At 44.0% G+C, this 19,168-nt stretch overlaps 1 protein-coding gene across 1 annotated transcript in view; it reads left to right on the top strand.

Moving 5' to 3' along the window:
- The window catches only part of PITRM1 (pitrilysin metallopeptidase 1), a 30,712-nt gene that overhangs the window by 987 nt on the left and 10,557 nt on the right, over positions 1–19,168 (top strand). Inside the window, exons 2-18 of the mRNA XM_066627640.1 lie at positions 990–1,107; positions 2,893–2,999; positions 4,547–4,698; positions 5,359–5,473; positions 5,567–5,663; positions 6,370–6,530; positions 7,357–7,483; positions 8,312–8,400; positions 9,778–9,906; positions 10,805–10,918; positions 12,292–12,388; positions 13,139–13,273; positions 14,484–14,622; positions 15,635–15,751; positions 16,845–16,977; positions 17,548–17,668; positions 19,020–19,096. Coding sequence (XP_066483737.1) covers positions 990–1,107; positions 2,893–2,999; positions 4,547–4,698; positions 5,359–5,473; positions 5,567–5,663; positions 6,370–6,530; positions 7,357–7,483; positions 8,312–8,400; positions 9,778–9,906; positions 10,805–10,918; positions 12,292–12,388; positions 13,139–13,273; positions 14,484–14,622; positions 15,635–15,751; positions 16,845–16,977; positions 17,548–17,668; positions 19,020–19,096 — 2,028 coding nt within the window. The remainder of the gene's footprint in view (positions 1–989; positions 1,108–2,892; positions 3,000–4,546; positions 4,699–5,358; positions 5,474–5,566; positions 5,664–6,369; positions 6,531–7,356; positions 7,484–8,311; positions 8,401–9,777; positions 9,907–10,804; positions 10,919–12,291; positions 12,389–13,138; positions 13,274–14,483; positions 14,623–15,634; positions 15,752–16,844; positions 16,978–17,547; positions 17,669–19,019; positions 19,097–19,168) is intronic.

Genomic DNA, 19,168 nt, shown 5'->3' with positions numbered 1-19,168 from the left:
GACCCTGCAGTACCTTATCGCTTCCTTTCTGTATACTGTCTAGTATACAGTAGACAGTATTCACTCTTTTTTTCCAGCTCTCCCCCAGTTAATCATGATCCACCTCTTGCCCTTTTTACAAGCATCCACTGCAAGTAATACCTTAATTCTTTTCCCGGCCACGTGCCCCACATATCTTCCTAAACCTCAGTTGGACCTTTTCCTTCCAATCCTACTTGTTGTCATAGACATCTTTTGCGTTTTGTCTGATTTTGTTTCTTTGGTGGTTTCTCTTGTCTTCATGCAATGAGCAATCTAAGATGAGATAAAAAAAAACAAACCAGTAGTGGTCTTGGGTCATCTGTCTTTAAGATCTATATATATATTAAAAGTAATAATAATAACAATAATTCTCTATTTAGGCAAAAATCTTAAATTTGCCTTTTTCCATAAAAGGTTTGTCATTTTGAACCCTGGGTATACATTTGAAAGCTGGCACCGTTTTTGCGTTTGTTTATTTGTTTATCTACAATAACCATGTAAAATAAGTTAGGCTGAAAGACAGTAAGTGACCCAAGATGATCCAGTGAATCTTGAGACTAAGCAGGGATTTGAACCCTGGTCCTTGTCCAGCTCTATCCACTACCCCACACTGATTTTTTGTTGGATCCAAAGTGGTATATAAATACTGTTAATAATAATGATGATGATCCACTGGCTTCATGGATCTCTTGCACGGGAGACTCGGCGCAATCCTAACCAACTTTCCAGCACTGGCATAGCTGTGCCGGGGGGGGGGGGCATGTGCTGTATCCTGCAGTTGGGGCAGTCACAGAGGCTTCCTCAAGGTAAGGCAATGTTTGTTCCCTTACCTCAGAGTTGCTACCTCAGTGCTGGAAAGCTGGTTAGGATTGTGCCCTCAGAGTAAGATCAGAGCCTCTAGAGATGGTTGACAGAACACTTGTATATCTATTTCTCATCTCTCTCTCTCGCTCTCTCTCTTCTTAAAGTGCCTTCAGTCCCAGATCCTTCAATCAGAGACTCTGGAGGTGGAAGAGCAGTTCTGCAAATGAAAGAGCACTGCAGTACAAGACTGGCAATCACATCCATGGGTTCACAGTAAGCCAGGTACCCCTACCCAGAATCATATCTGTCTGTTGTTGCTTCCTAAGGCATTTGGGGGCATTCAGTCAGATTGCAGTTCAAGAGCTTCACCTTTCAGAACCCCTTTCCGCTGACTTGGGTGCCAGGGAACTTTTGTGTCTTGCAGCACATTCTGGGGCATCTTCTAGCTGCCTAGTCTGTTTCTGTAGAGACCTGTTGGAGTTTACTTCTGTCTTTTGTAAACTCTGAACATGCCCAGTGCTCCCAAGTGGATGCATAATGCAGGGGAAGATTGATAGTGGGGTGGCTCTCTTTCACAGAATCCCCTGCACCATTTCTGACCTTCTCATTGACGAACTCCTGATAAAGCTTTCAAGGAAACTCTTGGCCTAGATCCACCAAATCAAACTGGCCACAAATCCTGCAGTGGGTCAGCAGGAAGTTACTACATCAGCTGTTGGTAGTGATTGCTATCTCTGCTTCTAGTTGGTTGAGCTAGACAGGTACTGTGAGAGTATCCTTTCTGGTGTCCTTCCTGTGGAGCATTGCCCTAGCTCCTGTATTCTGCACAAGGGTCTGGGCAACATCCTTGATTGGCTGGCACAAAGCTCCTCTTCCTGAGTTCTCCCCATGTCACTGAGAACTGCAAGGCAAGAGGGGGTCAACATATGAATGATTTGGCAGGAATGGATTCAGTGATGGCTTCAGACAATAGCTGTTTATCACAGACTTAGTGGACCCCTGGACAGGCAAGAGAAACCGGAAGTAACTCTTGCACAGCCTGTAATCTGGTTCCTGGAGTCCCTTGTGAAGTTGGCAGAAACTCCCCTGTGTTGATGTTGCTATCTTGCAATGAGATTTTTTTTCCTTGAGGCAAGTAACTCTTTTTTCCCTACCAGTTACTTTTGAGACCTGGCAGCACAAACCATTCTATGATATATAAATGCATGTATATTTGTTCATCTGTGGGCTGGAAAAAACATGTTTTTGCAGCCCCCGAATGCTTAACCCCAAATGCTTTGGATCTCTTGTAGGAAAAGGTAGTTTCAGAGCTTGCTGAGGAATTTGTTGTAATATATACGTCTCAGAATGCATTAATGCCAGTGTTCATTTGTTTTATACATTGGTAACCTGACTGGTGAGAGACACCATCTTCACAAGGGAGCTACCAGTGTTAAAATGGTGATGTTAAAAACCATTTTAAAGAACAATAGCATGACGCATTTTAGAGGGTGAAAGGAGAGCAGTAAAATACCTGTCAGCTGGGAAAGTGTTTGTGTTGGTGGGAATTGCTTGCTTCTTCAGCATGTGGCTGCCTTTGCAATATTTGTGGCATGCATCCATTGCATCAAGCAATATTATGATGCAGACCTGAAGCATTGCACACGTGAAGCTGGCGCTCTGCCCCTCCCAGAGGATGAGAGCTCTTTCTGTGCAATCGCAAAACGCTCATCATTGATTTCGCTCTTAATTTGCTTGCTTTGGTGGACTGAATGCTGAACCCCACAAGGCTATTTTGATGGGATTCATCTGTTAGCAGAGCATCTGTTAGCAAACATTAAGACAAGGTTATTAACAGCAACACTTGCTTGGTCACCTTTTGTCAATCGGCATTGTCTCTAGGCCACTTGGTAGGAAGTTTATAAATGAGAAGGTGTGTGTGTGTGTTTACCCCCCCCCCAATCCATCAGCGTGTTCCCCATGAATAACATCAACATAATGAAAAAAACTTTTGTGGGCTAGTAACTTTGCTTAACTTATTTGCAAGGCTGTTTTAACATCTGTGGTTTCCCCCCTTCCCCAACACAGGTGACAGCTGTACCTGAGTTGTTCTTAACAACAGTTCAGCTCCGCCATGATCAGACAGGAGCCAAGTATTTGCATGTTGCCCGTGAGGATTCCAATAATCTTTTCAGGTATACGATGATATTGATAATGCAGCATTTTTAAGCGTTTCTTCATTGAATGAGAGCCACCGTTGTCCTTGAACATCTCTTGGGGACTTGTTTGCATCCCAGTATCAGATTTACACTTTGAAAATGCTGTTGCTTTTCCTCACAGGTGCCAGCTCCCTGATCCTAGCTTGACATAAGCACCCCTGGGTGAAATGAGTTTTTGATTTGTATCAAAGGGAGCTGATTAAAACTTGTTTAGCCACAGAGCTAACCCAGGCGTTCTTAGGTACACATCTGTCTCTCAGCCTGAACTGTAAGGATGTCAAAAGGATAAAATAGGGTGCATGAACACTGCCCTGAACCCCTAGAGCAATGTTTCTCAATGTTTGTCCTCCACCGTACCACTTCACATGGTCCAACTATTCCAGGTACCACCAGAAGTAACTGGCGATGACAAAAAGACATTGTAGAAATGGAAAAGGTGCAAAAGAGAGCGACTAAGATGATTACTGGGCTGGGGTACCTTCCTTATGAGGAAAGGCTACGGTGTTTGGGCCTCTTCAGCCTAGAAAAGAGATGCCTGAGGGGGGACATGATTGAGACATACAAAATTATGAAGGGGATGGAGAGAGTGGACAGAGAGATGCTCTTTACACTCCCACATAACACCAGAACCAGGGGACATGCACTAAAATTGAGTGTTGGGAGAGTTAGAACAGACAAGAGAAAATATTTCTTTACTCAGCGTGTGGTCGGTCTGTGGAACTCCTTGCCACAGGATGTGGTGATGGCGTCTGGCCTGGGCGCCTTTAAAAGGGGATTGGACAAGTTTCTGGAGGAAAAATCCATTACGGGGTACAAGCCATGATGTGTATGCGCAACCTCCTGGTTTTAGAAATGGGCTATTTCAGGGCGCAACCTCCTGGTTTTAGAAATGGGCTATGTCAGAATGCCAGATGCAAGGGAGGGCACCAGGATGAGGTCTCTTGTTATCTGGTGATTTTGATCATTGCAGGCTGCTTTGGGAGACTTTGTTTTAAACTAAGAAGCAGATTTGAAAATATAATCGTTGATATGTTCTTAGTGTTGCTTATTCCTGAGATAGGCTAAAGGCTTATCTACCCCACCCTGTCCAAGGTTTTCCTAACGATAACCTAAACAGCCTTTGCAAGATAATCTATTAAACTCCAATGAAAGATGTGTTGACTCCAGGTTTTTCAAACCTCTGGGAGTGGGGAGCAAATCTTACTGTTTAAGATTACCATTCAGGGCTGCCTACATTGGGTGATATGTTCTGGCATTTGCTGGGCTTCCTAACAGCACATTCTGCCATTCTCTCTCTGCCTGGAGCTCCTGAAAAGGTTGGGGGCAGTGCAGGAGAATTCTTAGTTTTGCATGTCTTTTTGTCTTCCAGGATTAGGGAGCCAAGTTAAGGTGCCTTGGCCAAGCCCCCCACCCCATCCTGGGTCCAGCCACTCATGTCATGACATGAATAGCAAATTATCTTGATCTGTAGGATAATGCTTTACTCCTAGACTTTAAGACATGTTTTTGCTCTTGCCTGTCAGCGTTCAGTTCCGTACCACCCCCATGGACAGTACTGGCGTCCCCCACATCCTTGAGCACACTGTGCTTTGTGGGTCTCAGAAGTACCCAGTCCGAGACCCCTTCTTCAAAATGCTCAATCGATCGCTGTCTACATTCATGAATGCATTTACAGGTAAGTGCAAGAGAACAGAGAGCCTCCCGGATCACATCAATGGCATACAATGGCAGTTAGCTGCTATGATGAAACCTACTGTGTACATAGGTTAGCTACCGCTGAACTCAGAAAACTGGGAAAGTAGGCTTCTGAAAATCATCATTTAACATTTTGTGGTTGGAATTAGCTTAGAGGTGAGGACACTTTGTGCATGCAAGAACTTATACCCCATTTTTTATTTGGGACGGTCTGTATTTGCGTAGTGGAACCCATTCCCTATTTGTTGAAGGTCCCACATTCAATTTTATTTAAAGGGTTACAGGTGTGGGAACAGCTGCATCTCTGAGGACCTTTTGTCAGCAAAGTAAACAATATGGAACTAGGTAGACCCAGTGGTTAGATTCTGTATAAGGCAGCTTCATGTATATAAACAGCAAAGTGCTTGTTGTGGTGTCGTAGAATACATGCTGAGAAATACTGATATGCTGATATGTCTGAAATATAATACCTTACCAGGGTTCTGTAAGATGTACAGATTTAAAATTGTAAAGTGCTTCCCACACTAAGCACAGTCCTATACCTATTCAGTAGGGCTTGGTCTTGGATAAGTGTGTATGGCATTGCAGCTTAAATGTGCAATGGAAATGTCTTTTAAGCATGAAAATATTTTCCTTCCAGCTAGCGACTACACTCTCTACCCATTCTCCACCCAAAATCCCAAGGATTTTCAGAACCTTCTGTCTGTGTATCTGGATGCAGTATTTTTTCCTTGTTTGAGGCATCTAGATTTCTGGTAAGATTTCTCAGTATTTGGGCATTAGTATGGGCTCATATGCTAAAATCAAAAGGAATGTTAAATGCTGTACATCTCTTAATCTCATAACAGGCAAGAAGGCTGGAGGTTAGAATATGAGAATCCGACAGACCCTCAGACACCGTTAATCTTCAAAGGAGTTGTGTTCAATGAAATGAAAGGGGCATTTGTAAGTCCTTGTTTGTTGTTGCTGTTCGCTTTTGTTTATGAGAATGTGTTAATCTGCAAATTTTTGAAAGTATTTTTAAAGTTTCCAGTTTCCCAGTATAAATGCCAACCTTAAAGTGAATCATGTTAGAATATATAAATACTTGTATTTGTATGTATGTAACTTAAGAATAATGGTTTGTAAGTCTGCATAAGCGGCACAGTTAGTGGCTTTGCATCCCATTGGTGTACTTGGGGGGGCTCAAGGGGTCAAATGCCCTGGGGTGCCATGCCTGGGGGCGCCTTCCTCGCCCCCATCTAGAGGCCTTCAGAGGGCCTTTCAATCTCATTTCTGGTTTTTGGACAAAAACCGGAAGTGACTTTTTCAGACCTTCAGAAGGCCTTCAGTGAGCCCCCTGGTTGAGATGGGGGTGTGGCATTCTTCTCTGGGGGGGTGGTAGCATTCTGTGATCCTAGTCCTGAGTGGCACATGGGCCAAGATCACTAGTGCTGCATCCAAGTTATCTCTGCTGTGGTCATCCTGTGCCTGGACTGTACCATGTGAGACTGTGCGTGGGAATGTGTGTGTATGTGACAGGATGCATTTCCAGGGTAGCTGTCTGAAGCAGTATATAAATACTGCTAATCATAATAAATAATAATTTATTTTGCGTTGGATCACGCTTGATTTGCTGAATATGTATAATCTCTCAAAAATTTCTTTCAAGACAGACAACGAGAGGGTATTCTCTCAGCACCTTCAGAACAAAGTTCTCCCCGATCATACCTATGCAGTAGTGTCTGGTGGTGACCCACTGAAGATCCCTGATCTGACTTGGGATCAGCTGAAACAGTTTCATGCCACACATTATCATCCCAGCAATGCAAGGTACCAGGAGGGCTTTTTATTGTTTTTTCCCCAAGTGCTATATATGCTATGAAGTCTTCTGTTTTGTAACCCTTGGTCCCACCCTGCACCCTACCTAGTTGGGTAGACCTACAGGTCTGCTCCAAACTCCTGCGGCACACCTGTTGAAAATCGCTGCCCTAGAGGGTTAGCTTTTGCCCATTTTTTCAGAATTCTGAACCTGTGTGAAATTTATAAAAAAAAAAAATTCTGTTCTAAATACATTTTCTTATTAAATTTAAGATACCCTTAAAAGCTGAATGTAAAACTCTTGAAATAAGTGCTCATTTTCATTGACAAAGTCCTGTTTCATTTCTCTAACCTTTTGCTAGTACAATATAGAACTTACTATAATTGCAATCAAGCAAAACTATTACCATCGCTAGCTTTTTGTTCCTGAGCATTGTTTTAATAATTAGAATCTGTTCATTATAGAAGTATTTACTTTTTTTTCTTTAACCTGGTTGAAATTATTATTTATGGACAACACAGAATGTATTTTACTAAGAGGCAATGTAGTGTAGGAGAGCTTACTCACCTTTGCATTTTGGCCAGGATATGAAAGCTATATATGGTGGGCCACTCATGCATTGGGACTTTTAGGAAACTCTCTTCTCTCTGCTCCCAAACTCTTGCAGTTCTGGGAAAAAGGCTACTGCAGGTCAGGGGAACTTCCAAACCCCTCATGAGGCACAAAAGGACAGCCTCCCCGACATTTGCAAATGGGTATTTTGAGGCCAAGACTGTATGCACAGTCTTTTTTTTCTGGTCCAAAACACCTCTCTTTTAATCTTTAATTATATTGCAGGTTCTTCACATATGGTAACTTCCCCCTTGAGCATCACTTGCAGCAAATCCATGAGGAAGCACTGAGCAAATTTCAGAAAATTGAGCCAAATACCGCTGTCCCACCACAACAGCTCTGGGATCAACCTGTGTGTATTGACTTCTTTGATGTTTGTTTATAACAGTATTTCTAGGCTGCATATTCATATGCGAACTACGCTGCCCTTTAGTGGGGTAAGAGGACATGTCACAGGCCTGCAGCATGCTTTCCAGAGTAACCTTTTGGCATGGATGTCTGTAAGGGCCAGAACTGGTTTATCAAGGTGAACTTACCTCCCAGATAAACATAAGAAGAGCCCTACTGAGTCAGGCCCAGGGCCCATCTATCCAGCTTCCTGTATCTCACAGTGGCCCAGCAGCTGCCTCAGGGAGTCCACAGGACCACAAGATACTTGCATCTAGCTGTCACTCCCCTGCATCTGGCATTCTGTTTACCCCCGCACCCCCCAACGAAGACACCAGACTGCACTTAGGTTTAACTTGGGCCACAATTAACCCCAAGTGACCATTTTTAATACATGAAACCTACTAAACGCACCTTCCCTCCCTTACCAGTCTGGGGTTGGTGAAAAAACTGCTATCCACAGTCAATTCAGATGACAGAAAAAAATTCCTACCCAACCCTCTTCATGAGAAGAGTGCATCTTCCACTTTTTCAAATTTCCTGACATCTCCAGTTAAGCATACTGGTCGGAAAGGCCTCTTCCTGAGATTTTGGAGAGCCACTATTTATGAGTAGATAATACTTTTCTAGACGAATGGCCTGATTCAGTATAAGGTGGCTTCATATGTCACTTGGGACTCATTCAGAAATAATCTTTGCCACTGTCTTGCATGCAAGAAGACTAAATCGGGACCATTCATTTTCATGAAAGAAATCATATTTTCCCCTGTATCTCTGGGTTTCTGTCTTCCAGAGGGAGCACCATGTCGCATGTGGTCGAGATTCATTTGCAACAGACCCAAAGAAACAGACAATGGTCAGCGTCAGCTACCTCCTTTCAGAGTATGTGGCCTGGGCAAGGAAGGGTTAAGAAAAAGTGTCATAGTTGCTATTCCTTGCTGTGGATTCAGCTGGGAACTTCTTCAATCGGAGACCTTGATATATGTCATACTGTGTGTAGCTGCATTTCCTGCTTTCCAGCTGAATTGCCAGGTCCTTTAAAGGTTTACCCTTGATTGCCTAATGCACAGAAGAACTAGTTTTGGACTGTTGTGGTAGCACGTGAGCCTTGGCTGCAAACCTGCTATTTTCTTTTATTTCCTTTCCAGTAAAGTTTAGCTGTAAAAAAGATCATTGATTTTCAGTCCTAGGAGGGCTAACTTAGGGCCCAATCCTATCCTATTTTCCAGTGCTGTTGTAGCTGTGCCAAAGGGGCATGCACTACACCCTGTGGAGGGGAGGGTTCCCTTGTTCTCTTGTTCCCTTACCTTGGGGCTACATTGCTGCTGCACCGGTGCTGGAAAGTTGGATAGGATTGGGCCATTAGGCACTGAATATACCTAGTGATTTGTTTGTGGTGGAGATGTAAGGCTATTGCCACGGTTATCTCTTTTGGCACAGAACCTAGGGCAATCTGATTTGTATTAAGACCATGGGTTCCCAATAGCTCCATCGTACAGTCCAAAGCCTTTCATTATTGTCTTAGTGGTCAAGAACAAGGGTCTCTAAACCGTGGACCAGTATGTAAATAAAAGGCTCCCCCATTGTGAATGGAGCTTACTTTTCTATGCTGTTCCATCTTATCTTGCCAGCTGATCTTCTCACAAATTCACCCCAGGAAGCCTCTTTTTACCTGGAAATTTAGACGCAAAGCCTGCTGGGGTGATAGGCAGTGGAAATGTGGCTTTGTGAGATCAGCTGACAAGATAAGATGGGGCAGCATGGAATGGTAAGCTCTGCTCACAATGGGGAAGGTTTTCTGCAAGCACCTGATCTGGTTTGTGGACCAGGATTTGGCTCCTGCTGGTCAATAACATTGCCTGTTCAAGCTGACGCACTTATTCAGTTTGGGGGGGGGGGCTTCTTGTTTTTTGTTTTTTTTTCTGATTCTCAGTTTGTTGTTTTGGGTTTTCTGCTGCCTGTATCACTTTCTTTGGTTTTTGTTCTGCTGCATTTGAATATATCTGTGAGTTTGTTCGTGTGAGCCACCTTAATTGGAAAGGCAAGATAAAAATTCCCTCAGTGAAAATTAATGTGGGACTTTTCTTGCCAGCTATTTGCAAAAAGTGGGGAAGAAGTTTATATGAAGCCAGCTACGTTATAGGAGTGAAGGCATGGCAATGGGTTGCATTTCACCAAGATTTGATTGTAGCCATCACTGGTGTATGTCATAGACTGTATCTTCCCATGCTATTCTAAGCTAACTTTTGTTTTGTTTAGCATCACTGATACTTTTGAGACCTTCACGCTGAACCTCTTGTCTTCCCTATTGGTTGGTGGCCCAAATTCCCCCTTCTATAAAGCTTTGATCGAGGCTGGCCTGGGTACAGATTTTTCACCAGACGTTGGGTAAGTGTTTTGCTTTTTCCATCACCCAGAGGCAATGCTGGCATTTTCCTTCTTAGCAGAAGATCCATGAGCAGTGTTGCCCAAGTGCCTTGTGGATTTCTGAGCTGTTTTCTTAGGGATGGCATCAGACTTCTGTTGGGGAGAGCTTGAAAAGCAAATTTGCCCTGCTTGGAAAGTCTAAGTTTCACATGTCTCCTGCTTCCTTTGAGCTGGAACTTGAAATAATGCTTGCACCTTGTCCCTGTTGTTACCCAGCCCTTCCTGGTGCACCCCTTCCCACCCCTTCATTCTTCACAAGCAAACTGCACATCTCTTCTATCTTCACTTACACTTGTGTACAATTGAACTCAGCCCCACAATTTGAGTTCAGTTTATCACTGTTAATTACTTAAGAGTTGAATCCTATCTAATTTTCCAGTGCTAGTACAGCCACAATGCAGACCCGAAGTAAGGGAACAAATGTGCCCTTTCCTTGAGGAGGCTTACATGACTACCCCCACCACCACAGAATGCAGTGCACATCATGTTGGCATAGCTGCATCAGCTCTGGAAAATTGGATAGGGGTTAGCCCTTATTCTGCTTGCTAAACTACTTTAGGAACTGAGATGTAGGAAATTTGGAGTCAAGGGAAATTTTCATCTGCACCTTTATTTTAGATGCTTGAGTTGACAGACCTCTTTTGTTTCTGTGCTTCTGTTGTCCCTCCTTGTCCCCTTTTGGACTTTGCTCTTCTTACTGAGCACAACTTTTCAAGGACCTCTGGTTGGACAAATTAATGCTTTACCTTTTTGCTCTCCCCCCCTTCCCCTTTCCCGGATACTCCATTAAGACTCAGTTTCCTATGATATAATACCATAAGCAGTTCACTTGTTTGCATTCTTCTCTGTGAGTGTTTAGGTTTAATGGCTCCACAAGAGAAGCTTTCTTCAGCGTTGGCCTTCAAGGGATTGCTGAGGAAAGCATTAACACTGTGAAAGAAATTATTGCTAGAACCATTGACAAAGTTATTGAGTAAGTAAAAATTTAGTTCTTGTGTGAGTGTGAGAGATTCCAGTCACAAATTATTTAGGAGGTGGTTTTTTGTCATCTTAAGACAGAAAAATACTAAATTGATAATTACATCAAGAGACTTCTGCTCAGAGAAACAGACCCAAGCTTCAGTAATTTATAAATGGTAACCAGTTACTTGCCAAATATGTTGTCTTGGATTTTGAAACACGTGGAAACGAGACAACATTTGGATCACATGATATTCCAAAAGTTGTGATTGTGATTGATATTCCAAAAGAATAATCCCATTATTTTTGTGTGTCCTCCAGTCACTCTTTTGGTGATGTTCATTAATCATTATATCCCAGTTCTGAATGAAATAATCTCCCGGTCTGTTTGGAACAGATTATAACAATACAAAGAATAACATACAAAATTGGTAGTGCAATCCTATGCATATCTATGCAGGAGGAAGTTCCACTGAGTTCAATGGGACTTACTCCTTGGTAAGCTCTTTCCTCTAGATTGCAGCTTAAGACACTAGAAATCAGTTGCTAAAAGCTTGAGCAGGCATAAACCGATTTTGCCTGGTGCCTAAAAAGGTAAAGCGATTGCCAGGTGGACAAGTTTAGGGAGGGAATTACCATTATTTGGATGTCTCAACAGAAAAGGTCCTGCTTCTCATAACCACCACCATGCCAAACTTCAAAAGTTGGGGTTGTCTAGAGCTGGTAATCTTAGTGCATAGGCAGTGTTGTACATACTGATTACACTCAGCTTGGTGTGTATCGCTTGATTGTTGTTCTATTTTTGCAAGGCTGTATATCCTCTGCACTTTCAAAATACTGAATTCTGCAACTTTTATGAATTGCACTAATGTAGCACATTGGAGTCTTGCTTTGAGTTTCTGATTCTCATGGGGATGGGCAAGGAGATTTGTAGGGTATTTGAACCCAGCTCTCTGACTCTTGGAGACCCTATTCTCTTTCCACCTCCACACACTTTCAATATATGCTTGAACTCTTAAGGGCTAGAAACGTTTAAAGAGTGAGACTAGGATGCTGAGTTCAATGCCCGGTACCACTTTATTTGCTTCTGTGGTGTGATCACAGAATGCTCTTTTCTTTCAGCACATGAAGCTTTCTCTTCATGCAGGAGTAGAATAGTCTAGTTTGAGTAGTCTAGTAGAGTAGTCTAGTTTGGGTTCGTGGTGCAGAGGCTAGCATGGGAGAGGGACCATGGCTCATTGATGGAGCACGTGCTTTGGATATCAAAGGTGTCAGGCCTTGCATCTCTAGGTAGCAGGCTTGGAAAAGACCCTCGGGTCAATAGTGGACCCAGTGGATGGTCTCATTCAGTTGTAAGCAGTTTCCTATATTTTTTTTTCCTCCAAGGGATGGATTTGAGGAAGAAAGGATTGAAGCACTCCTTCACAAGATTGAAATTCAGTTGAAGCATCAGTCCACAAGCTTTGGTCTTGCCTTAACTTCAGTAAGTGCTCTTCCCCAGTAAACAGGCATTTCTGAAGCCATGCTTTGTCTTATCTAGAATTGTGATAGATCTTGATGATAATGCATTTGTCTAGCGCTTTCTGAGTGGGCAAAGTGCTTAACATGCATTGTTTGGATGTGGTCCTTCCAATAACTAAGGTATGTAGTCTTATCCCCCTACTGCAGTTTGGGTGCAGAGGTAATGCCTTACCTAGCCCACCTAGTGAGTTCAGGGCAGAAGTGAGATTCAAGCCAAGGAAGTCCTGTTTCCCAACTCAGTTCCTTAGTCATGATGCTGTACCAGCTTCCTTAGAAATACTTTGCTGTTTCATGTTGCTGCAACCCTGCACATAAGTTGGTGGTGGTCCTTTGTGGCAGATGGGAAGTGAGAACATACATGGAGAAATGGGTCCAGTTAACTTGTAGAGCAAAATCTTACGTATTTGGAGGAATCCTATGGTACAGCCCTCTTCAGAGCATACCACTTCAAAGTAAAGGTGGATAACTCTCTGAACCATGTAACCATCCATTCATGCAAATGAGTTATCTAACTTGTGTAGGGCTGCCTTATACCTGGTCTGTTTAGTGCTGTCTGTCCTGACAGGCAGGGCAGAAGGACACTTTTCTCTGTCCTCCCACCTGAAATTTTCAACAGGAATTGACAGAGATTGAACCTGAGACCTTCATGGGCTCTGCTACACTGAGTTACGGCCCCTCCCTCTCATTCTCTGTCTGTCTCTCATCCCAAAAGTATGTTGCCTCCTGTTGGAATCATGAGGGAGACCCTGTTGACCTTCTGAAGATTGCCGAAAAGGTAACTCGATTCAGGCAGTGCCTCAAGGAGGATCCGCAGTTTCTCCAGAAAAAAGTGAAGCAATACCTGAAGGTAAGAATGAGTTTGGTGAGGATCATTAGAATAGAAGATGTGCATGGATGGTTTGTGCTGGAATGCTTTCTGGGTCAGCATAAACTCACAAATGTAGGAGACATTTTGTTGCCTTGGCCGACCCTCTAATGTTTGTTATCTGCTCCTGGATATGGGGCATGGGTTCCATTAGTACCAAAGCGCTCTATTTTGTTTGGGAGGGCTGTTTCTGCTCCTTGTCCCATCCATTTAGCTACATGCCAAGGGAGATAGGTAGAGAAGCATATGGCTTCTCTTTGTGCTTAGGGAGGCTTACGCTGTTTCATCTTGGCCACTTCCTTACGTTTCACTCATGGTGAAACTTGTGGAGTTCCTGCTGGGTTGACTAGAAACCCCAAATTGGATGGGAAGAACCTAGGTTTGCATTGTCCCAGTTTCTGGGGGGAGGCCTGTGGCTTCTTCCATTATCCCAGGTGTGCAGGAGGGTCATAACCATCCATCATAGGTTCCAAGCTGTGATCACTCTATGCAACCTTCAGGTTTTAGAGGTAACCTAAGTCTGAATGCCAGGTGCAAGGGAGTGGCAACAGTATCTTGTTGCCTTATGTGCTCCCTGGGGTATCTGGTGGGCCACTGTGAGATAAAGGAAGCTGGACTAGATGGGTCTTTGGCCTGATTCAGCGGGGCTCTTCTTATGTTCTTAAGGAGTGGCACAGTGGCTTTCACAGTACCAGTATCCATAGCCCCAGCCATCTTGGGAGAGGTGGGATATAAATGGAAAAATTTTAAAAATTGCAGAAGGGACCTCTTCTGCCTTACAAGAAGATTCTGACGGTGTATGTTTCTCTTGGTTCATCCCCTCATGTTTTTTCCTGCTCTTCTTTGTATGTAATGTTGGGCTTTGCTTCAAAACAGAAAGCTAAGCTGCTTTGGTAACAATGAGGTGTAAGGCAGGGGTCGGCAACCTACAGCCCATGGGCTGGATCCAGCCTGCCACCCAAAGTCATCCAGACCACGTGGAGCTTGGCTTGGAAGGTGGAGATTGACTTGGGAGGTAAAGATGGGGAAAGGCAACCCAGAAGTTTGGTGGTGATGTGTTGTCATCACTACCATTCCCAGAAAGGTTGCTGACCCCTGGTGTGGGGTATTGGCACCAACGTTTGAGGGAGATTGAGAACCGAGAGGAAAGAGACTTTTTTTTATTGATTGGCATTCTGGTTCTTGGCCAAAGGAAAACCCTCATAGGCTGACTCTGTCCATGAGCCCTGATGAGACTTACTATGACAAACAAGCTGCAATGGAAGCAGAAAAGCTGAGAGAGAAGATTGAGGCTCTCTCTGAAGAAGAGAAGAAGCAGACCTATGAGAAAGGTTAGTGTGTTCTGCAAGAGCAGCCCAAATGATCTGAGGCCTGGAGCACCTTCCTTATGAGGAAAGGCTACAGTCTTTGGGGGTGCTCATTTTGGGGAGGGGGGCTGTGATTAAGTGGGATTATAATTATACTCCTTTATACAGTTGTGCATATTGTGGAGAGAGTGGTTATAGCAGCAATATTCAATGTTTTGCTTCTCACTGCACACTGACCTCAATGGGCTTCTTAGGATGTCACTTCCAAGTTCTGCAGCTCTGTTTTTAGAGCACTTTATCCGTAGTGACAAATAGGCTCTGCCCAGATAGAGTTTTCAGTGATTTTCAAGCATTGTACTCCAAGCTCCTGTGGCATACCTGTGGACCTTTTGTGGCACACCAATGTGCCGCAGCGCACCGGTTGAAAACCACTGGGTTAGAGAGCCATTTTTTCTCCCTCCCTCTCAATACTATGACCATGGGCTGCCCAGGGAAACTGACGTGAGATTTAGGGTGGGCTAAAGGAGGTGGTACTTTGCACACTGCGTAACTACTCTGTGGAACTCATTACTAGTGATGTGGTGATGGCCTCTGGATTGTATGGTTTTAAAGGGAGAAACACCAATTCACAGAGGATGTCTACCAGTGGCTCCTAATCATGATAGCTTATGTGCTATCACCTTGTTTAGCAGCAGTATGGCTCTGAATATGACTTTCAGGGGAGCAGTGCTGAGCAGGAAATATGCCTTCCTTTCCTGCTTGTGGGCTTCCCAGAGGCAGCTGGTGAGCTTCTGTGGCAAAAAAAAACATGCTGCATCACATGGTCCTTTGGCCTGACCCATGTGGCTGTGTCTGCTGTTTTCCACAGGGCTTTTCTTCTGCTGTTAGTCCATTGGGGATATTTCTGTTATATTTTTAAAGGCCTTTGTCAGATTCTTGTAATTGCCCTGGACCTCTTTTACTGAGAACTTGACTAGCTTTGGATAGTTTTGCTAGAAATGCTGAATAGAGCCTAACATTCTCCTTTGCCTACCAGGTTTGCAATTGATTGCTCTGCAAAGCCAGCCTCAAGACACATCCTGCCTTCCAGCCCTGAAGGTTTCAGATATTGAGCCTAGAATTGCATTTACTGAGCTGGAGACATCGTTGACAGGTCAGAGTGATTTGAGTCTCATCAAAAATCAACACCAATTAAAGTTTTATTAAATCGAGAGTGTAGCGCCTGCCCAGGCATTGACATCTAGTTGCATAGAGAGCCGTGGGTTGAGCTGGGAGTTCTGTCTTTTCGTTGAGGGCTGCTGACACAGCACTACTTTAAGCTGTATGAAAATGAAGGCAGGCATAGATGTAATTTAAAAGGCAAACCCAATTCAAAGGAAATTGACACCTCGAGCATCCGAATTACAGAAGGGAAGGCTGGATAAAAATGTTTTTAAATAAAATAAAGCTACTCCACCAATTTATACAGAAGGGCATGGTGGCCCAAGATGGTGGTGTGAGTCATATTTTGAATGCATCCTAAATATTTAAAAAGTCTATCTGGATATAAATGCACCAGGAAGAGAGATTTAGTGTAACCCTCTCCTTGGTTTTCTCGTTTGTTATATCTTTGAAAGGGTGTTTTTTAATGCAAGAGAGTGTTTAAAGAAATGATTCCATGGCCACCACCTGCAATCTGAACAGGGGTGCAGAGTGCCTGCCAGAATTCTGCCACCACAGAGAATATTTTAATATCTGGTCACTGCAAGTGGGCCCATCCTAAGAGGACATCACAGGAAAGGCCCTGAAGCACCTGGCGAACTGCAATTCCCAGGGATCTTTGTTTTGGGAACTTCCTGCTGGTTAGACTCTTGGAAATAAAGAAATCCAGCCCTCTTTGTACCCACCCACCCCACCATCATTGCTGGTGGAAGGTATGTTTCTGAGGAGCAGAGATGGTTGGAAATACATCTGAAATTATTCATGAGCAGAGTACAAATTCCAAAGTGATTTTTGGCTTGGGTCCTGGTTGGCAACCTTCAGTCTCGAAAGGCTATGGTATAAGCCTACAGCACCCGATATTCCCAGGTGGTCTCCCATCCCGATCCAAAATGAGCAGAATTGATTCCCAACACATGCAGCCTTAATTCAGAGAATCAGGCTCACTAATCTCAGCTGTTATAACTGAAACTTGGTCCAGAGAGCCGCACTGACCAAGGTGTGGTCTTTCAGGATTTGGTGTTTAACGGTTTTCTTCTTGTCCATAGCCGAAGATGTCCCTGTGCAGTACTGTGCCCAACCTACAAATGGCATGGTGTATTTCAGAGCCGTTTCCAGTCTCAACACCTTACCGGAGGAGCTCAGGCCTTATGTCCCGCTTTTTTGCAACGTCATCACCAAGTAAGGGAGAGTTTGTTTTTCAGGCTGCTTTGATGATTTTTGTTCCCACAAACACTGGTGATAGGCACTTCCCAGAAAGTGCCTGTCATCTCTTTAGAGATCCACAACATCAAAATCTTCCTTTTTCGGGGGTGGTGGTGATTTGACCTAAATGAGCTTAGCTTGGAGACCTGCTTGGAATGCATACCATGGTTGATGGTGTTGAAAGCTGCTAAGAGGTCCAGTATGGCCAACAGGAATATGCTCCCCCTATCCAGTGATCATTTACATAGCACAAGGTGGCTGATAGTGTTTCCATTACAAAACCCAACTGGAAGCCAAAGGTTCTGATCATTGACAGTATGTCAGTGAGCAAGTTCAGGCATCCTCACCAATACTCAAGAGCAGCAACTTTAGCAGGTGTGTCTGGAGGTAGTTTGGGCGTGGCTTGAATTGCATAGTTTTCAAAGCCTTTCTTTCTTGGCACATTTAGTAATTTGGGTTTTGTTGGCACAGAGGCCTCATGGCCCACTCTTCTGTTATGCAGGAGAGCCCTGAGGAATCGCACTATTTTCTCCCTCTTTTTTACAGAATGGGGTGTGGGTCTCTCAGCTATAGAGAGCAAGCCCAAGAAATAGAACTGAAAACTGGTGGCCTTTTTGTCAGTCCACATATCACCGCAGACGACTCCCATCTGGACATGTACGAACAGGTAAATGTCTACACTAATTATGCACTGCAAAGTGATCCCTTGTGTTCAGTCTGTGCTGCCTGGGGATTTGATGCTTTGCTGGCTGCAGAGTAATCCCAAATGTAGTCAGTTATGTCTTTATGGGGTTGCTTTTTTTTCCGTTTAGTGCAGCGTTTCCCAAACAGTGGGTTGTGACACTCTGGGGGATTGTAACCCCATGTGCTCTGGATCGTAACATGACAGTCTTTGTAGTGCCGCTGGTCCCTGTAGCACTGCAGTGCCTTTTTGGGAGCCCCCAAAGGACACTTCTGGGTTGCTCCGGGCCTGCAATTCACTTCATTGGCCTCCAGAAGGCCCCGCAGAAGTAACCAGAACACTTTGCAGGGCATTCTGGGGCCTGAGGAGGCTAATGGAGTGGGTTGTGGGCTCAGTGCAACCCAGAACAATCCTCTGGGGTCTACCAATAAGGCATTATAGTACTACCGGGAGAATCTTTTTGGGATCCACTACATAGGGCAAGGAGAATCACAGCACTAAAAAGTTTGGGTACCATTGCTTTAGCAGTCAAGGTTATCCAGAAGTAGGTTGGCCCCCCCATTTCTCTTCAAATGGCCCTTGTGCCGACTTGATGTCTGTCCCTCCCTGTCAGTGGGTGGAGTCTGCCCCAGTTGCCATCCTGCCCGCTTCAAGGCAACAGGACCTCCATGGAGCTTCAACTCTGTATACCTCAGTTGTGCTTGCAGCTGGATCCAATGTGTACTCCTCTGACCCTGATAGAAGAAAGCTCCTGAGGTGTATCTGCTATGAGTCCTGTGGACAAGAAAGGCAGCTCAGTCCACAAAATGGAGCATTGCTTATTGCATTGGGAAGTCCCTGGTTTGAGTCTCTTCTCTGCCTGGAACTGGAAATAATTTGTTGGCTTCAGGTTGTCTTCCCATTTTCTTCAGTGCCAAGGATTAAAGGACTAAGTGGGGGCTGCCCAACTTGCCTGTATCTGGATATTAAGAGAGTGTGCGTGCGTGTGTGTGTGTGTGAGAGAGAGAGAGGGAGAAAACACGTTGGTGTGGATATGGTGGATAGATGCCGGTTGGAGAAAGAACTTTTAGACATGTTCGCTTGAAAGCTTCAGAGCAGACCTTGTTAAAAGCAATAGCAGCTGTTTAATAATTGTGCAGGAGACGTTCTCAGTGTAGAACTTGGGGTAGTTACGGATGTGTTTCTGCAAAAGAATCCTCAGTTTTCAAATCTGATTTAGTAATTGCAATTGTGCTATTTGGCTTCTGTTTCAGAGAGTGAGTAATTTCTTTGGGTATCTTGTATTGGTTCGTTCAGTGACGTAATATATATATATATACTTTAATTTCTTCATTAGGGTGTTCTCTTCTTTTCACTATGCCTGGATAGAAACCTGCCTGACATGATGCACCTCTGGAGTGAAATATTCAACAAGTACAGTAATTTTTTCCTTTGTTGCACATTCATAGTTGCCTGAAAGAGAGTGGAATGGTTTGCTTTTTTTGT

Source organism: Tiliqua scincoides, chromosome 5 (genome assembly GCF_035046505.1).
Source record: "Tiliqua scincoides isolate rTilSci1 chromosome 5, rTilSci1.hap2, whole genome shotgun sequence".
Classification (NCBI taxonomy): Eukaryota; Metazoa; Chordata; class Lepidosauria; order Squamata; family Scincidae; genus Tiliqua; species Tiliqua scincoides.
The sequence above is the reverse complement of the archived record's forward strand: the minus strand, read 5'-3'. Positions and strand labels throughout refer to the sequence as shown.